Genomic DNA, 18,828 nt, shown 5'->3' with positions numbered 1-18,828 from the left:
CCTGGCGGATCCTCCTCCTCGCCCTTCTCACCCTTCCAATCCCAGAGCACCACTGCGGACAGGGCCAATCAGTCGTGGCCCTCATCCCTGTTAACCTGGACTCAGGTTCAGAGGCCTTTGCACTTGGTACTCTAGACAACCACTACTAAATTTATCCCAGTTGGCAAGAGAGAAATTGTATTTGCAATTCTAAAACCCATTCCATCATGTGTTCCAATTTACAATATGACTTCCCCCTTTTTGTTGTTGCAGTGAGGAAAATGCATAATGCACAGCTGCTACCTGTGTGTGAAGGTTATTTGCTTCCTGACGCAGGTCTTCAAGTTGGCTGGTGTAAGTTTTCAGTTCTTCAGATGTTGGGTATCTAAAGTTATGCACACTTACACGAAGTAGATTACTCATATCTGTGGCAACCTATTTTTAAAAGAGAAAATGCTATTAGAGGTTATTTGATATTTTGGTGGTATTAATGCAAAACAGCAAAAGAGCCTAAGGCATTAGCATGCTGTCTTCCAAGTTAACCTCTTGGTTTATAATAAAAAGTAATTAAATTTTAAATATTTTGGAAAAGTCATGACAGCCTTTACTTAAAACATTTGAAGATCCATTCAGATGGCAAAACAAGGGGAAAAACATAATTTGAAAAACAGAGTAAAATCACTAATCTTCCAATTTAGTAGCAATGCTATCCACATCACCAGATTAGCTGTTTCTCTCCCACTTACTAGTAAGTTTCTGACAACGCTTGACAACGCTTGACAAACTAGACAACGCTTAAGATAAAATACAGTCACTCTAGGAACAGATCTGCATCTTGACTTTGTTACTGGAAAGCCAAATAAGTTTTGAAAATGAGCCATGACTTCAGAAGAGAGAATGATTCCGAGTTCTTTCTTTCTTGGAAACTGACATAAAAAGTCACAGGGTGGGGTGACAGGTGGCTGTGTTTGGTGAAAGAACTACGAATGTATCTACTCTTGGAAAGAGACGATAAACACAATGGAGAGAGGACAATGGGAGAAGTCAGACTAAACCCCTACGAAGGAGTTTGATTCAAGTGTAACTGGTCAAATAAGGTCCTCTGCAGAATAGAAGAGAGCCGAACAGTTCCTACGAGACTGGGGAACTGGGGAATGTTTGTTAACCTTTGCCTGGGGAGTTTGAATGCAGTGTTGAAGGCGGAACCTTCACTGCTGCGAGCAACAACGCTACCCTGCTCACAAGCTCCCAGTTAAAGAGAAATCCAGCGGTAGTTGGCACGGGATGAGTAAGGCCAGTAACAGCAACACTAAGGTGGGCTGGTGGGAATAGCAACTGACAGGTACCATGGGCACAGCAGCTAGCATGCTGCAGATTCCAAATAGTCTCTTGATGAATAACACTCATATAGCACTGTATCATTTTTCAAAGTGTTTTGTACATATATTATGCACTCATTTTGTAGATGTAAGAAACATCCAAACCTATAGAGAATTTCTGTGAGATTATTTGAGCCAAATGGACAATTGCCAGAAAGCAAAGTCTCACCAGACTGAGAAAATATTCTGGAGAATGGCAGCTTTACAGCTTACCTTATACATTAGAGCCAAAGGAAGAGCTATAAGGGGGCTATGGTTAATGAAATTCATCGCTGGTAGATTAGGGAGGAGGGAGAAAGCAAAGTGGGGAACCTTTAGATTGAAAAAACAGTAAAACAGAGGGTCACATACTTCTTTTTACACTGAAGGATACAGGATAGTTAACAATTAACGTTCACAGCACATAGAAATGGTATGTGGGGAACAAGGTAACAACGAGGGGCTCTGTGGTCTGGTGCTCTGGTATGTGGGTATCGCCTGAGGGGTCTGGAAAAGGAGACTGACATTCCAAAGGTATGTTATCTTAGATGCAAAAAAATGATAGAAAAGCTCACTTAAGGTAAAGATTGACCTTTGTCAAGGAAGCTACAGGCCTAGGACCCTACCCCCTGCCATGATCCACTTTTACTTAGGAATTTTTATGTTCAGACCATCTTATCTAGTTACTTTCGGTCTCTGAGTTTGCAGGGCCTGTCATGGTGGCCTCCTCTGAGCTTGTCAGGTTTAGTATGTGACCTCTTTTTCGTCCACACTTTATTCATTAAATATACAGTAACTGAGACTGTATAATGTTCTTAAGTGCTGTGCCAGGCATTCACATATGAACCAGGGGGTCACAATCTTTCTTCTCATACCACATCATGGGCAATACAGACAATAAACAGGCGCCGGTCTAGTAGAAGCTGTGCTCGGGGAACCCCAGGGTGCTGGAGAAGCACCAAGGGGAGGGGCACGTAAGGAAGGCCTGTCTCCAGGAGGGTGGGGAAAGGTCAGCCAAGTGGAAAACCCACTTGGCATCTTTGCTTTCTGAAAATAAATTGCTTCATAATGCGGAACATGCATGTGTATTTAAGGAATGCCTGTTGGACTTTCAGAGGTAACTCACTGACCTGAGGCTCCACAAGCTGAGGGAGTGGTAGCCTTGCTTTTGACGTGAGTTCGTGATGTAAATATTGCCACTTATCCCCATTTCGGCCCGGGCTTGACAAGCCCGAGTCTGGAGCATCATTTTCAGGGCTGGATGTCTCACTGCTTTCAAGAAAAAAACAAAAGGTACAAAGAATAATCAACATACAAAAATTTTATTACATTCAAACAATGTTTTGTAAGAAACATCCTTAATTCTCCCAACCAAAAAACTACTTTTTACCTCACAGATGATTTCTGAGTTGCATCTTTATCATGTTGGCAATCCTCAGGCCACATTTTCTTAGCATTAAATTCTATGAATTTGATTAAATCTTTCTGTTCCACTGGTTTCAACTCCAGTACCTATGATTGAATAAGATTGAAATGGTCTAATCAATCAAGGTTTTCACTGACCACCCAAGGGTTTCTTCTGTTGAGATAATCTGATTTTGAACCACTTCCTAAATCATATTTACTATTTCTCTTTTTTTTTTAATATATATATATATATATTTTAAGATTTTATTTATTTATTTATTTTTAGAGAGGGAAGGGGGGCGGGGAGAGAGAGAGAGAGAAACATCAATGTGCGGTTGCTGGGGGTTGTGGCCTGCAACCCAGGAATGTACCCTGGCTGGGAATCGAACCTGGGACACTTTGGTTCCCAGCCCGTGCTCAATCCACTGAGCTACGCCAGCCAGGGCTACTATTTCTCTTTTTTGCTTGCTTGTTCTAATTCATATTTTTCAAAAACCTATTTAACATATTTCACACAAGTGTTGTTTACATACAAGGTCTGTCCAGAAGGTATCCAGCCATGTAATATGAAAAATAGAGACATTTATCGAAGAAGATAGAAGATACAGGTAACATTATACACAGGACAATGACACCTCAGTCCCCTTTAAAGTTATGAACTTGTTGAGGAAATCTGGTTCATTGGTAGTGGTTTGAATCAAGTCATTAGCAACTGCAACATGATGTTCTTTCCATTCTTGTAGGAAAAGCCATGCAAAGAACTCTGCCATGACATTTTTCTTTCTTCTTTTTTTTTTAAGATTTTATTTATTTTTAGAGAGGGAAGGGAGAGAGAAACATCAATGTGTGGTTGCTGGGGGCCGTGGCCTGCAACTCAAGCATGTGCCCTGACTGGGAATCAAACCTGTGATGCTTTGGTTCGCGCTCAATTCACTGAGCTTTGCCAGGCAGAGCCTTGCCATGACATTTTTCATGCCATGATCCTATATCAGAACCTCAGACACTGTAGTTTTCGAAATTCCCAAATCAGCTTCTAGTTTTCTCACTGTCAGTTGCTGATGTTTGTTGATTGCAGCCCATACACATTCAACACTCTCAGGTGCTGTGCTTATTGCAGGCCTTCCAGAATGTGGGTCATTTTCAACAGATTTTTGACCATCTTTGAAGTATTTGTGCCACACTTTTATTTGCACTGCATTCATTGCATCATCGCTGAAAGCCATTAAAATAGTTTCCATGGAAGAATGTTCAGGCTTAACACAGACAAAAATCTGATGTAGATTCACTGCTCTACTTGCTCACTCAGTTTGAATGCAACAGCCACACAGTACGCATGCACATTAATGGCATCTACTGCCCCCGCTGAATAATACAGTGAAGTTGTTATTGTTTGTGCATGTGCATTCCAGTCCACTCTCCTTGGCTGCCAGGTTACATCCATGTCGCACAAACTGTTCTTATATTAACAATGGCTGGATTTTTTTCTGGACAGACCTTAGTGTATGTGTGTATCACACGTGGCAAATCACCAAAAGTATACTAACACATTTTGAAGTAGGGAAAGAGTTATTGCAGTGACAGGTAAGCTCACCTGAAGATAACACATTTAGTTTGATACAGGATGCAAGTTAATAAAGTAGCAAGGTTAGAGTGTCCCCAGCTGTGGCCACCAGAGCAAGACAGATGCTGCGGTGAGCACTCAGATGCAGAGCTGCTGCACGCACAGCAACGCCACACACCACACTGCCCGTTCAGTGGCAGAAAAAAAATACTCCATTCCAGGATTCAGTTCAAGGGAAATTCCATGGATTATTTTTTATCCTTACGACTGTTAGGGGCTCACATTACCTGCTGCTGCTGTGAATCTTTCTGTCTGCTGAATGGCGGCCTTTCCATTGTAACAGATTCAAATTCAGAAAGGTTATCTGGTTGGAGAACTTTCTGATGCTCCGCAGGTTGCTTCAGAATGGCAGACTGCTGCAAAAAATGTTATGATGATAGGCTACTTATTTCAAAAGATGACCCACTTTATTTCAATTCTAATAATGAGACTACATAATGGAAATATTTTATATAAAGTAAACAACTACATTTTGTTATTTACTCTAATTATATACTACAATTTAGTGTATTGATTTCATAACAACTTCAAAAACCACTATATTTGATGAAGAGGTCTCCTTATCATTTCCTCAACTTACTTATCCAATCAATCACTAAAAGCCAGGATGTCTTTTTTTTTTCCCATAAGAACAGAGTAAAAAAAAAATCAAAGAGAAATAGTATTATGCTTATAAATTAAAATATCCCTTATGTCTACAATATAGGTAGAATTTGCTTAAAAAAGGAATATATTAATAGGAAAGGGGAACCATATGGCTTGTGTATCTCAGCTAATCTTATTTCTGTGAATATAAGCCCCCCCAAGTAAGAACAACCATCTCATAAGTATGGAGATATATACAAACATATACATATGCATTTCCTATGTATAGTAAGAGCCTACTCATAAGATATACATTTGCATTTTTAAACACAGAATGCTTTTGAGTCACAAGAACACTTTAACTACACAGTACTATGATTAGTGCATGTAAATATTTGCAAATGAATAACAAAAGTACCCTGGAAACAGGTTTTGTGTTTCTGATGTCAAATTTTAATCTTATCTACAAAGGCTTCATTTTCCAGTCCGCTGGATTCACAAAACCCCTTTAAAATGCATCCTTCTTTGATAAAGAAGGCTTACACCAGACCTCATTGCCAGCAAGATCAACCCAACCCAATCAACCCAACCCAAATGAAACCAATGCCATCAGTAATAACAACCTAAACAAGAAAATTACGCAGCAAAAAGAAACCAATAACAAACGGTAGGGCAGCTACCCCTCACAGTTGGAAGAGGCACAGGGCTTTCTTATGTAGTGCAATTCATCTGTAGCTGTCTCATCACCTCCTCCCGCGTTCCTTCCCAATGGGTCTGCCTTAAACATATACACATGTACGTGTCTCCACATAGCCATAGTTTACCTGGTCCTCATTGTATTTCTCCTGAAGCATCAGCTGGACCTTTTCCAAATTGCACTTCACAGTTTTTAGTTTCAAGGCAAGTGCTTCAGCCTCCTGCTGAATGGCTCCACTATCTCCCAAACCCTGATCTTTGCAGTTCTCTAACAGAGAGGCAACCTTGTGCTCAATCTCTGTTAGCATACCCTAGGAAATAAAATCATTTAATTATTCATGGGTTTGGTCTTGAAAGAGTATTATATCCCAATGCAAGTTAGAGTCACTTTCTCTACCTAAATGCTATAAGAAGTCCTAGAAACAGGGGTTGGAAGGGACCTTGGGGGGCAAAAAGACCTTTCACATAATTCCTATGCTTATCAACAGAGGTGCAACCAAACCAACCCCAAATTGCATCTGTCATTCTCAAAGATAAGTGATTCTATAGTCACTTTAGAAACTGTAGCTGAATTTATCCAGCATAGCACAGTGGTTAAGAATACAGACACTAGAACTAGACTACCTGGGTTTGGATCCCAGCCCGGCTACTTGGTAGGTAGGTGGGTAAACTCAGGCACCCCACTTTGCATGACTAGAGTGTACCTCTAGTCATCTGCAAAATGGGGATAATAACAAAACTTGCCTCCTAGGCTCACTTTGACAAGTTCGAGTTAAATCTATGTACTTTGGCCAATGGTTGATATATATTCTGTGCCAACTACTATTTTCTTCCACCATCCTAACCTTCTTCTGTTGCAAGTATTGAGGAGTAATTTAAAGGAAGAATTCCACTCAGAGTACCCCGTCTCACTGGCCCTGTCACAGGGAGACTTTCTACAGCCTGTACTGGGGTGGTGGGTGGCCCCACTGCTCTTGGAAAATTCTTTCCTTGCTCTTTCTTCTTTTCCTTCTCAAGCCAAATAAGCTTCCAAAAATTCTGTTCTTCTTCCAAAAACAGAAGAAATAATTTGAAACCTAAAACACTAAGTCATTGATAAATCTGGCCACTTACATATGGGTCTAAAAATAAACCAGCTGGAGGAAGCTTCCCAATAAGTCACTGTCACTGTATTCCTCGTCCTCAACAGACCAGGTCTGCCCTGCCTGGGGTGCCGGCTGGCTGGGCACGCAAGCACACAGGCACGTTCAGACTCACACTCCAGCACTGGGGTCATCTGTGCTCAAAACTCGGTGCGTCACTAAGAATGTTCTCAGTTCTTCTTCAAAGAACGCTCAGTTCTTTGAGAGAAACTTAAGGAAAAACTCTAGCCTTACAACAAATTTTCAAATAGTACACCTTATTAACTCCTCCATCCACACAAACTATTTGTATCCTGTATAGATTCTTTTAAGCTTAAATAATACATACTCATGGATTTTAGAATGGCTGTAAGCAAAGTGGACTATAATTTTGTGCTCATTTTTTCCCCTTCGCTACGTTATATGCACTTTTTCACGTGCTTACATGCATATGCTTCATCTTTCCAATGTTAATAGTTACAAGTTGACATTCCATGATGCACTTAACAATAGGAATATTGTTATGCCTTTAAGCTGTTTCCAGTTCTTCACCATTGTGATTGATACTGCCATGAACATTTTCTTCCTTGTTGGGTTATTTTCAGAAGGCAAATAAAGTAATGGCCAAAGAATTAGGTCAAAGGAGATGAACATTTTACAGCTGACAGCTGATCTCCCAAAACACTGAATGACTAGGCAGAACTACAGGACATTAGTAGGGCTTTTTCTCCAGTTTTCCAGTATGATATAATTTTTGCCAATGTAATGTCAGAACAAGACAACAGCTGTAGTGATTTATATGTTTTAAATAATCAAGGCTGAACATTTTTTCTCAAATTACCAAAAATAATTTTTGACTAATCTGTCAGAACCTGCCCTTTGTACATTTTCCCACTGAGAACCTGACGCTTTTACAGACCACTGAAAGACTTTTGTTTAATATTAAATTATATGTGCCACTGTCTTATGTAAATGAGCCAAAGATGGCCCTATATATTGGTCTCTATAATGCTTCATTGTTCACAGCAGGCCAAGGCCATTAGCTCAAATCCCACTGGTGCCAAACTCAAGACTGTACCCATGTCTGCCAGCATGGTTAAGATGAACTCAAGGGCTCTGAAAGACCCTGGCCTCCGCTGTCTGTCGGAGCTCTGGGACATTACTTAGATGCACAAGGCTCCTCTGGATTCTGGAGCCACCGGGAGATTCCTTGTCCTCTTCCCCTTCCAAGTGGTGGCCCCACCCCCATCCCTTGCCTCTAAAGTCTCCTTCCCAGTCCACCAAACTTCTGCCCAAATGAAGCTCCTTGTGTGCTACTGCCACCTTTTGGGTGGTGTCTTTTCCCTGAGCAGCCCCCCAAGTCATTGAACTCACAAGCAGTCCAAGCAGGGAATTTGGTGATGATCGAGGAATTGGTATGAGGGTCTACCTAGTCAGCAGGACAATCAGTTGGCAGATTGATCCTGGATGGAGTCAAGTGGCTCCTACTCCACTTTTGAAACGCCATAGGTTCAGTTTAGCATAGTGCTGTTGTGTGTTGTACAACTGTCTTCTCCAGACTCCCATGCCTCATCTGTCAGGCCATGCAGCTCTGACAGTATTTGAGTGAGCCCACCCCTCAGAGCTGACTTTTAGGGTCAGAGGTGCTTGGCTGTCCAAGGAAGGAGGTCAGCTTGCCTGCTTGGGTCCCCCACTAGGCAGGCACTGAATCTGAACGCGAAAAGGAGAGCCGTGTCCGTCTTGGACCTGGGGTGGACTACCTGCCACCCCAGCACAGGCTATAGAAAAGCACCCTGTGACTGGGCCAGTGAGACGGGGCACTCTGAGAAGTTGTCCTCACCCCTGGGGACCACTTCAGCAGACAAATGAGCCAATCAGGCAGAGATGTCAGTCCAGGGCTGGTCTAAGCACCATTGGGGGGAAGGGCTTCAGCTGTTATGACACGCAATTATGTGGCTGTGAAATCCTCACTCTAGCCCGTCCCTGGAGGGATACAGACACAGGGATTCCCCACCTTTAGGCCGAGCCTGCCGATGTTACTCAAAGCGGCTGCAGGTGAGGCAGTTTCTATTCCCGCCCCTCACAAGGAACAGCAGGAGTAGTCACAGCACAATGGAGCGAAGGCCTTTTGTGCGGTGTCTGCAGTCTTGCAAACCAGGATATTCAGTTTCATTTCTGATGAATAAGCTTTCAAAGAACTTACTATTCTGAATCAAAATAACAGCATTTATTAAGCGCTACTTATGCCCTCTATACAGCAGACGCTGGTTTACGTACCTCATCTCACTGAATCCTGGCAAAGTCCTAAGAGATAACCTCCTTATGCAGAAAATGAGGTGACAAGTTCACTTTCTCAAATTCAGTTAATGTGATAGACCTGGATGTAGACTCCAGATTCTGAGCTCTAATCCATTACTACTGTGTCCCCAAATACTCTTTACATGAATCATTTCAAATAATTACCCTGAGAACAGAAAGTCGAGGCCAGAGGCCGAGAGCCATGCAGTGGCCAGAGTAACAGAAAGAAAACACACTGTTGCTATGAGAGAAACTGGCAAAGAGATCTGGTGACTGGTGAAGAGGCAAAGCCCTGAACTCTGACCCATCAGCCTTACCTGGCACCCTGCCAGCTGCTGTTCCACCACCTGCTGCATGGCTGCGTTTAATGTTTCCGGCTCAAATGCCACGTTGGCTTGGTGCAGCCACAGCTCCAGCTCAGCCACCTGGGTCTTGCACCGATGCAGGACTTCGGCAGGCTCTGGTCTAGGCTTCACTGCTGTGGTCTGAAAAGCTTCTTGCCTGATAGAAGAGCCCACTGAGGCAGCCCTGATAGGAGGTGTAGCACCCTAAGATAAATCCAAAGATAATCCAACAATCAAAAGCCAGGAATCCAAATTTTCAGATTTGGACTTGCAAACACCTATTAACTTGCAGCATTTCCCCAGTCAAGAGAAAGAAAAAAAGAAAGAAAAAAAATATATATATATACATATATGCGGAAGTAAGAAAGAAAAGAAAACTGCACCTCCACACTCATAGCAACAATCATGTGACCTGACGTCCCAGGTTTCCAAGCAGCCGATCTGCAGGTACACAGGTACAGTGTTCCCGGGCTCAGAGGACACAAACTGGCTCCTAGTTCATTAAACGGCAGGCCCCAGGAGACAGGTAGTGTCATGAGAGGGTGTGCATGTGGGTGTGTGTGTCTGAAACACTTTAGTGGACCGGCCAGTTTTTAAAGTTGCACAACACATGATTAAGCAATGCTTACATTGCTGTGTGCTCTATTCAAACAGAAAAAGAGGTCTTTACACGCCGGCTGGGAAACAAGGAAATACACCACATGCTTTTAAGTTAACATCTTTTCAAGGAGTTAGTTACATTGTAAAGTATTTTAGCTTTTTTAGCCCTTACATGCCATAACTCATCTAAATTTCTATTAAAAATAATTGAATTAAGTAATGAGCTTCAGTGAGGTAGTCTGGAAACTTTTACCTTACTCTTTAGCAAGAATCCCTAAAACCAATTTTCACCTTCTACATACTTAAATATTATCGCATTAAGGACCAGATGCTTATAGTAGAGTATAAAAAAGTACAATGTATTCTTTTTTGTACTGAAACAACAAGGTTGCTTATTGATCTGGTAGAAAAATTTCTCCTAGTAACAGATGAAAATATTCTAGTAATTATATAATAGATATTTTCAATTTGGAGGTAAAAGCTGATTTATATTTGTTTCCCACACCCTTTTCCAGAATATTGAAAAAGTATATTAACCCTTCTAGAAAAATTCCTTTAGGAATAAGCATTTGTATTTTGCTTACAAAATTATTGATCAATACATATCTTATTATGTTCAGGATGAAATACAAAGTTTTCTATGTAAGACTTTGCTAACTACAGGTTAGCATCTAATAAGGCATAGTTTTAGACAAGTGACCAACTTCTCCTGGGAGCTGCTGACAAACGTATATCCTAAGTCGATTCAAATGCACATTGTCCAATGTTTGAGGAACTGGGTTTAAACAGAGAACTTTTGGTACAACTGAAGGAAACAAAATTGGCAAGTGGTAACAAAAACTTGCAGGGTACGACAACACCTTTCACGTTCTCACACTGAGGGGTGCCACGGAAGCTGCTTTGACAACAGCCGCTCTGGGCGGCCCTTGTTCCCTGTGGCCCTCTGTTCCCGTCACAGAGGTCCGCTCTTTCCTGCCTCAAGCTACTTCTCCCCAGCCCTGAACAATCACTTCTGAAAGAAGGGTTCCCTGGTTCCCTCTGCAGTTCACAGAGTCAGCTCTGTACAGGGCTTGGCCTGCTTCACATTTCCTTTTTTAATCCTCATTTAAAAAAAACCTCTGTGATTTTACTGCCAGTCACTGATTTCTAGTCATCTGATTGGTTTCTAGAGTTCAGCTGATTGTTTTGTCTTAGTGGCAAAGATTTGGGGACCCTCTCTTTGTCACCTAACAGTCTGTTAATGTTAATTAGTGCATCTGTATAATAAGTTAATCATCCACCGTTCTTATTTATTAAAACATATTATTTGAGTACCCATTTTATGCCACACGCATTTTTAAAATGACAATATTTAGTTTCTTTGCTTTCCTACTAATTCACTGAATTAATGAGGAACCAGGAAGCTTGATAGCTAATCCGGGCTTTAGTTGCTAGTTATTTGAACCTGGAAAAAATTACAAAGGTAAACAGAAGAAAAAAGGAATACGTATTTGCAACCGTAGAACTTAGCAGCTGAATGAGCCCTGGGGAACCTGCCGGTGAGTAATCAGTTCACCCACCCCTATTTATAGTCAAAGAAACCCAAGTGCATTTAACGTTTAGTCAGTTCACACACCTCCTATTTCGCCACACTGCTTCTGAGGAGCTTAGGCCCAGTCATGAGGTACATGCCCAAGGTCACACAGCTCTGCAAGTTTCAAGTCTCGAGTCCACAGTTTTTCCCACAATAGCACTCCTGCTCAGTATCAATAGCACCTCTGCTAAGTGATAGCCACACATTCTAAAAGCAGAGATTATTTAGCCCTGGCTGGGTGGCTCAGTTGTTTGGAGCATCGTCCCACACAAAAAACGGTTAAGGGTTTGATTTCCAGTCAAGGCACATACCTAGTTTGTGGGTTCAACCCCCCAGTCGGGGTGCGTATGGGAGATGACCAATCAATGTCTGTCTCTCTCTCCCCCTCCCCCCATAAAAAAGTCAATAAAAACATATCCTCAGGTGAGAATTAAAAAAAAATAAAAGCAGAGGTTATTTAAATGAATGTTTCATGATTATAAATCTGGGGGGCTAGAAAGTATTACACAAGTATTTCTTGTGATAGGATCACATCACCTCTATAGCATCACTGTAAAGTAATCACACCTTATCCTTCCTTGGGTGACTATGAGCCAGGCGATTGTGCTCAGTATCATGCACAGACCACCTTGGTATTTCACACCAGAAGCCCATTATTATTCCCAATGCACAGATGAGGAAACCAAGGCTTAAAGAGGTTATAGAAACTACCTATGGTAACCCAACTAGTAAGTAGAACAGGGATTCAATCTCTGATTTCATATTGCCTTAACAGGGGTGTCCAACCTACAGCCCCCAGACTGCCTGCGGCCTAGGATGGCTATGAACATGGTCTAAAACAAGATCTTAAATGTACTTAAAACATTATGAGATTTTTTAAAAAGATTCATTTATTTTTAGAGAGAGGGGAGGGGAAGGGAAGGAGAAAGAAGAAGAGAGAAATATTGATGTGTGGTTGCCTGCCATGCACCTCCTACTGGGGACCTGGCCCAAAACCCAGGCAAGTGCCCTCACTGGGGATTGAACTAATGACCCTTTGGTTTGTCTGCAGGCCAGCACTCAATCCACTGAGCCACACCAGCCAGGGCAACATTATGAGGGTTTTTTTTGGTGATTATGTGTCACAATGTATTCAATGTGTGGCCCAAGACACCTCTTCTTCCAGTGTGGCCCACAGATGTCAAAAGGTTGGACACCCCTGCTAGAGTCTACAAGTCCACATTCTTGACACAGTTTAGCCTACCCTCTAGTATCCAAGTTGGCCTCTCAGAGAATGTCATAAATGCTTGATTTCTGCATCAACACATCACTAACCTAAGTAACAGGATCCAGTTAAAATATAAACTCATTTTCCGACTGTAGCTATGCATATTTCATGCCAAAATACCAACCCTTTAAATTTACTACTTAATGCTTTACAGTCAGTTCTAACATACACATGCATGTCTCTCCCTGCCTCCCACCACATATCCTTTGATAAAATGTAACACTGCCTGGCTAACTCGCAATACCTCACTGCCTTTACACAGATGCCAGACATGCTGCTGGGACAGGGTGGTGGTGTTTTATTTTGTGAGGCCAAACCTACCGTGGTTCCACATCTCTCAGTACTAAATACTTGATTTAGGAAGGTCAATTGGAATATTTTGGTTTGACTCCTTATTCCTTCACTTACCAGCCAAACTTTTACTCTCTGAATTTTGATTTCCTCATTTGTAAACTTATGGTAGGTATAACTCTACCTTAATTTAATTTGAGAATTGAACAGCAAATATAAATGCCTTTCATGTAAAGAGCAGTTAATCAATGTTAGTTCTCCACTTTCATTGCTCCCATAGGTAGCATCTACAGGTGAAAGTAGTTGCTAGCAGAGAGACTAGTTCACCCAGACAAATGGTGAGTGTTGTGCTCACATCTGATGGCAAATCTTCCACTTCTCTAGCCTGACAACACACACAGAGATGTTAAAGTTCACAAGGAACTCTTGGCTTGAAATGCACAGTATTGCAGAACACAGCAAGCTTGTCATCTCCAGGCGCTCAGGTACCTGGGCAGTTGGCCAGTTACCCACAGGGACTTACCTCTCCTGTTCCACCGGGGCTCTGGGAAAACGCTGGGCCTTGCTCAGTGTTCAGTGAGCCTGGTGCCAGGGTCTGGGCCATGGAACTGTCACACGTGCTTACTCTCCGGGCTGCCTCCTGCGAAGAAAAGCATCAGAGGTCCAGAAAAGGCCCTGTTCTGCTGCCACACAAGTCACTCTTCCTGCACCTGCTCACTTCACAAATCACCTGCTTGCAAACATGTCCAGAGAAGCCAGGTGCATTTAGAAAAAAGTTTATTCATTAGGGGAAAAAATCAACTTCTTTAGGTTTGTCTATTTGAAAATTTTAAATTTTCCATAGCTCTTGAGCTTATGAGGAGCACATAAGGAATCCAGGGAATTATGTATTTAAGTGGATTATTATGAGAATTAAAATTAAGTGAGATTATATGAAAAAGGACACATTTGAACTAATGGAAGAAAAGATGAATTTGTTAAATTTGGGATGAACTACCCAGGCATTTCATGAAAAATATTAACTAGATCCTTATTTCACGCTGAACAATGAATTCTAACTCTGATATTTAATTAGAAAGTTATACCACAAAAGTTCCTGAAAAAAATATGAGTGAATCTTTTTCTAATATAGGAGGTGCAGAAGGACTTTTAAGGCATGACAATAAAGGGAAAAAGTGTTAGTATTAACAACAAAAATAATGTCCACCACAATTTATGTTAAAAGAGATCAGATTGGGATGACAACTTACAACATGTTAGTATCCTTGACATATTAGTTGTTCTTACACATCCATAAGGAGAGCATCAACCCCTCTTGAGGACACCAGTCAAATGGCATGAATGAGCAAGTCACAAAAGAAGAGCACAAAAGCCAACAAGCACCTAAAGCGACATTCAACACTCCTGGAATATAAATTTAATTTAAACTACTGGCCAAGCCTGGTTAACACTGCAAACACACGGTATCGGCCTGGGGACAGGAAAGCGGCATTTCTGTGCACGCTGGGCAGGAATAAAACCAACATAGTCTTTCCAGAAGGCAGCTTGATAGTGAGTGCCACATTTTCCATGGCTGGATACTTTGATCCAACACTTCTACTAATTAGGTTAATCAAGGTTAAAAATATGGGAAAATGTCATATATGCAAATAATTGCCAGAGTGTGGTGGGAAAAGTATGGATATTGTCATCAACCAACCTTGATTTCTCTACTTATAAGATGTATGATCTTGGACAAGTCCTCCTGGATACTGAGTCTCATTTACCTCATCTTTAAAGTGGGGGTATAATCTACCTTACTCATGCTCGTGATTATTAAAAAATAACAGAGTATAAAGCATCCAGCGGTTCCTAACGAAATGTGACTTTTCAATTCCTTATATTAGAAAGAGTAACTGCTATTAGAAAGGTATAAATCAAGAACTAAAGGTAAAACTTGATTGAACTAAGTTGGTTTAACTTTTAACTAAAGATAAAATTGGAAAGGTAGGTCGGGATCATAAAAAGTCTGGAATGCCAGGCTAAGAACTTTGCATTCTGTTCAGCAGATAATTAGAATCCATGAAAGACTGTAAATTGTTACTGGCTTCATGAATAGCCATCAGTATTGTATAAGATACATTAGGGAAAATGACTAGAGGCTGTAACCCAGTGAGAAGGTTACTCCAAAAAGTCTACAGAAGTAATAATGGCCTGCAATACATTAATGGCAAAAGTAGTGGGAGAAGAAGGTAGTGAAAACTGAGTAAACATTATAGGACCACGGACTGGATAAGAAAGGCAGGAGAAATGAGGTAGCTAAGATGACTCTGAAGCTTGTCTTAGACTCAGAAAATAGTGGTGCCATTAATAAACATGGAAAAATAGGGGGAAGAGCAAGTCTGAAGGAAAACTGGTGAAAATAGTTTTGAAGTGGAGAAAATACATCCAAAAAAAGAGAAATCTATCAGGAAGGCAGAAACACGGAACAGATTCAAGGGAAAAGTCAAAACTAGAGATTTCGTTTGGGAATAAGTGGCACAGAGGTGAATGCCACACCTGTGGGGGGAGAGGAGATTGCTATCAAACAGAGAAGGAAGAGGATGGAACTTTAAGGGAATGCCTATCAGCACAGGGATGGGGCCAGGGGAGATGGGGGAGGGGTTGCAGGTAGGTGGGACAAGAAAGTGCAGACTTAGGAAAGTCAGAGGAACATTGTATTTCAAGAAGAAAGAGGTAGTTGAAAGTGTCTAGTGCTGGAGAGATTGATAAAATTTAGGACTAATAAAAGGGCATTAATTGATGTTCCAGAAGTCAATGCCAGCCTAGGGGTAATGCCAATAGCTAGGGGTAAAGACTTGATTACAAAAGGGCCCAAGGGCAAGGAGCACCTGGTAAAGACATCTAACTGTAAATGAGAGGAAGCACAGTAAGTGACACGGGAAGCAAGATCAAGAAATTCAATGCACTGAAGTTTCATACTGAGCACGAGCAAGACATGAACATGTAGAAGGTGCAGCTCTTGGCATTCATGAAATTGTCAAGCACATACATAAAACTGTGGTAAGTCACAACTGAGGTTCAGAATGCTACCGGAAAACAAAGGGAGAGTCAGGAAGTGTCTTGGAGGTGCAAGTGGAGATGGGCCTTTGTGGATGCGCAGGGAGTCTACAGGCACAGGTAGAGAGAAGGGCATCGTGGGAATGCACAGTGGTTTCTAAGAGTCTGGGCTCTGGGATACTCAGTTTGTGCTGGGAGGGGGGCCACAAGGTAAGGAACTTGTTAGGGAGGAGAAAATTGAGTCCTTCTGAACTAGAGAGGGAAGGAACCTGGCAAAAGGCAGAGACTGGAGGCGCAGGTACAAGCAGAGCCCGCAGCCAATGAGAGGAAAGGACTGGCTGGGACTGGGGGAGGGGTTAGCCCTGGGCAGGAGGCAGGAGTGGGGAGGTGTGTGGATCTTGACGACAAAGACATGTTTCAGGAGCAAGGGAAAACGCATCGTGTTCACATCAGCTTATGATTTTCTAAAATAAAAGTGAGGGCATCTACCCACTGTTCTGAGAGACGGGAGAGGGTTTGCAAGGTCATTAGAAGCAAAAAGACTTATTTCATTCATTTATCTTATCATTTATACACTACTTATTATCATATCATTTATATACTACTTTGCTCAAACAAAGGATTATGGGGAGACCCCTCCCCCAACTACTTCCAAAAGAGAGGTGTGTCAACTGCTCTGAAACACTAGGGTGAACTTTTTAGGTGCTCCTTTGAGTTACCTGTTTTCTCAGTTTGGATTGTCATGTATTGAGCTTTCCTCCGAAAAATACTCTCCAGTTATCAGTGAGTGCAGAACAGAAATGCAAATGCTAAGTAAACACTTGGCTGTCTTTGCATTTGTGCACAGGTAATGGTAAGAAACTTTCAAAATTTCCAGCTGAGAAGGCTCCAGCATTCTTTCAAACAGGAAATCCCTTTCTTTAATTTACCAACCCTTACCATCCCGACCCACCCCTAGGGATGCATTGTGCCCAGTATTACCTGAATGATGGTTCCAGAGGACGAGGACGCTCCATCTTCCTCCATGTCCCTGTCCTGCTTCCAGAGGAAAGACCAAGACCCGGAAGATGGCTTTGCTTTCTTATCTCCGTTCTAACACAGTAATCAAGTGATCAGCAGAGGGAAGTGATTTCCTGCCATCATAACCAGCACCCTATTCCTCTCTTCTATACAAAACAGAGTTTACCAGGCGGTATAACTGTGGCCCTAATCCCACCTCTGCCCCTGTTTTTCATCTCTTTCTCTGGCAAACTAAATCATATGTCTCCAAATGGGGCTGTTCTTCCTGACACCTAAACCTTGTTCTTAAAAGTTGGGAGTCAGCTCACATCACACAAAAAGGATCTTTAAAATTGCTTAAGGAATTTAATCTGCTTTGGTAAATGTAATCTTAAATGCTAATATTAACACAACAGCCTCCTGAACATGTATTTTGGCTGCTGTTGTCAAACACAAATAGTGAATGTTATAAACATATCAGCTCAGAGGCAAATACAGGTCTCAAATTAGAATCATACTGATATGCACACTTTTCTTGGCCCCTGGCCCCCCCTCCAGTCTCACAGTTCTCTCTGCAGAGCAGGGGTATAACTAGATTATGAAGCTGTCTATACTCAGCAGCACCATGTCCTCGTGATACACAATAGGACAACAGGTCATTCTGTGTGACAATGGAGCTATTTAACCAGCTATAAAATGAGCAGAAAAAAAAAAGTCTGGTGGTTACACATGAGACAAAAACTATGAATTGCTGTAATTTTCTTCCTTTTGGCACAAGACCCATTATAACTTCAGTTTTAAAACTACAAAATGGAAATTGGTGTCAGGAAAGACAACTGTACATGTCTCATTTAACCAGCTGTAATGAAATTGTAAGGATTAGTATTAGTTGCTAACACATTGCTTCATGCCCTTGGCAATGCTGCTTTGGACTAAAAAAGTAATTTAAATATGAAAAAATAAAGTTCTAAAAAGCATAGCAGGCATGCCAAACAACATATTCTCAAAACTTCAGAGAATTCTCAAAACTTTCAGAGAAAGTACTCAGAAGTCAGGATACAGCAAAGAACTTCCTCTTCTCCCATGTGCCAACTAGAGTGTCTGAATTCCATTTATCCCACGCCCGCGGGAAGTAGGTCTAGATGCACTTAAACGTTAATAACATAAGAGAACTACTTCAATCCTTCTTATAAAATACAGGCATTAGTTTTAAAAATCTTTATGCTTCCATTCATTTTAAGATCTTCCCATTCATTACTCTTCTTTCAGGAGATTTCGATTCTAACACAATTTACTGAGAAACTCATTTTCCTTACTTCACTCTTCAGGGAGCTCTCTTCCGCCTCTTCCGCAACTGCTGGCAGGAACAACATGGAGCCTCGTCTGCTCACCTGGAAGGCACAGCACAAAGACGCCTGCAGCCAAGCTGCCATTCAACATCACCGGGATCCCGGCCCGGCTGCATTTTCATGTAGCTAGTTTTTTTATTCACTTTATCCGATATCCACCTACACAAGTAGCCCTCTGGGTCTGGCAACTTCAGCTCATCAGACAAATAATCAAGACTCAGTCAACTCTTATATCCTTTTCATTTGTCCTGTCCTCTCGCTCCTTATTAAACAATTAAAAATGAGATTCACCGATGTGGAC

At 41.7% G+C, this 18,828-nt stretch overlaps 1 protein-coding gene across 10 annotated transcripts in view; it reads right to left on the bottom strand.

The window, feature by feature from the left end:
- Window positions 1–18,828, bottom strand: part of SYNE2 (spectrin repeat containing nuclear envelope protein 2) — a 293,026-nt gene that overhangs the window by 78,183 nt on the left and 196,015 nt on the right. For 6 of the 10 annotated variants that reach the window (XM_036010877.1, XM_036010883.1, XM_036010867.1 and 3 more), the window contains 9 exons: window positions 18,495–18,569; window positions 17,161–17,271; window positions 13,664–13,780; window positions 9,383–9,613; window positions 5,775–5,957; window positions 4,593–4,721; window positions 2,728–2,849; window positions 2,468–2,609; window positions 283–414 (listed from right to left, as the gene is read on the bottom strand). In XM_036010877.1, coding sequence (XP_035866770.1) covers window positions 283–414; window positions 2,468–2,609; window positions 2,728–2,849; window positions 4,593–4,721; window positions 5,775–5,957; window positions 9,383–9,613; window positions 13,664–13,780; window positions 17,161–17,271; window positions 18,495–18,569 — 1,242 coding nt within the window. Of the gene's footprint in view, window positions 1–282; window positions 415–2,467; window positions 2,610–2,727; window positions 2,856–4,592; window positions 4,722–5,774; window positions 5,958–9,382; window positions 9,614–9,792; window positions 9,820–13,663; window positions 13,781–17,160; window positions 17,272–18,494; window positions 18,570–18,828 lie in introns of those variants that run through there. The other 4 variants (XM_036010872.1, XM_036010896.1, XM_036010906.1 and 1 more) reach the window with 4 other exon arrangements.

Source organism: Phyllostomus discolor, chromosome 1 (assembly GCF_004126475.2).
Source record: "Phyllostomus discolor isolate MPI-MPIP mPhyDis1 chromosome 1, mPhyDis1.pri.v3, whole genome shotgun sequence".
Taxonomy (NCBI): Eukaryota; Metazoa; Chordata; class Mammalia; order Chiroptera; family Phyllostomidae; genus Phyllostomus; species Phyllostomus discolor.
The sequence above is the reverse complement of the archived record's forward strand: the minus strand, read 5'-3'. Positions and strand labels throughout refer to the sequence as shown.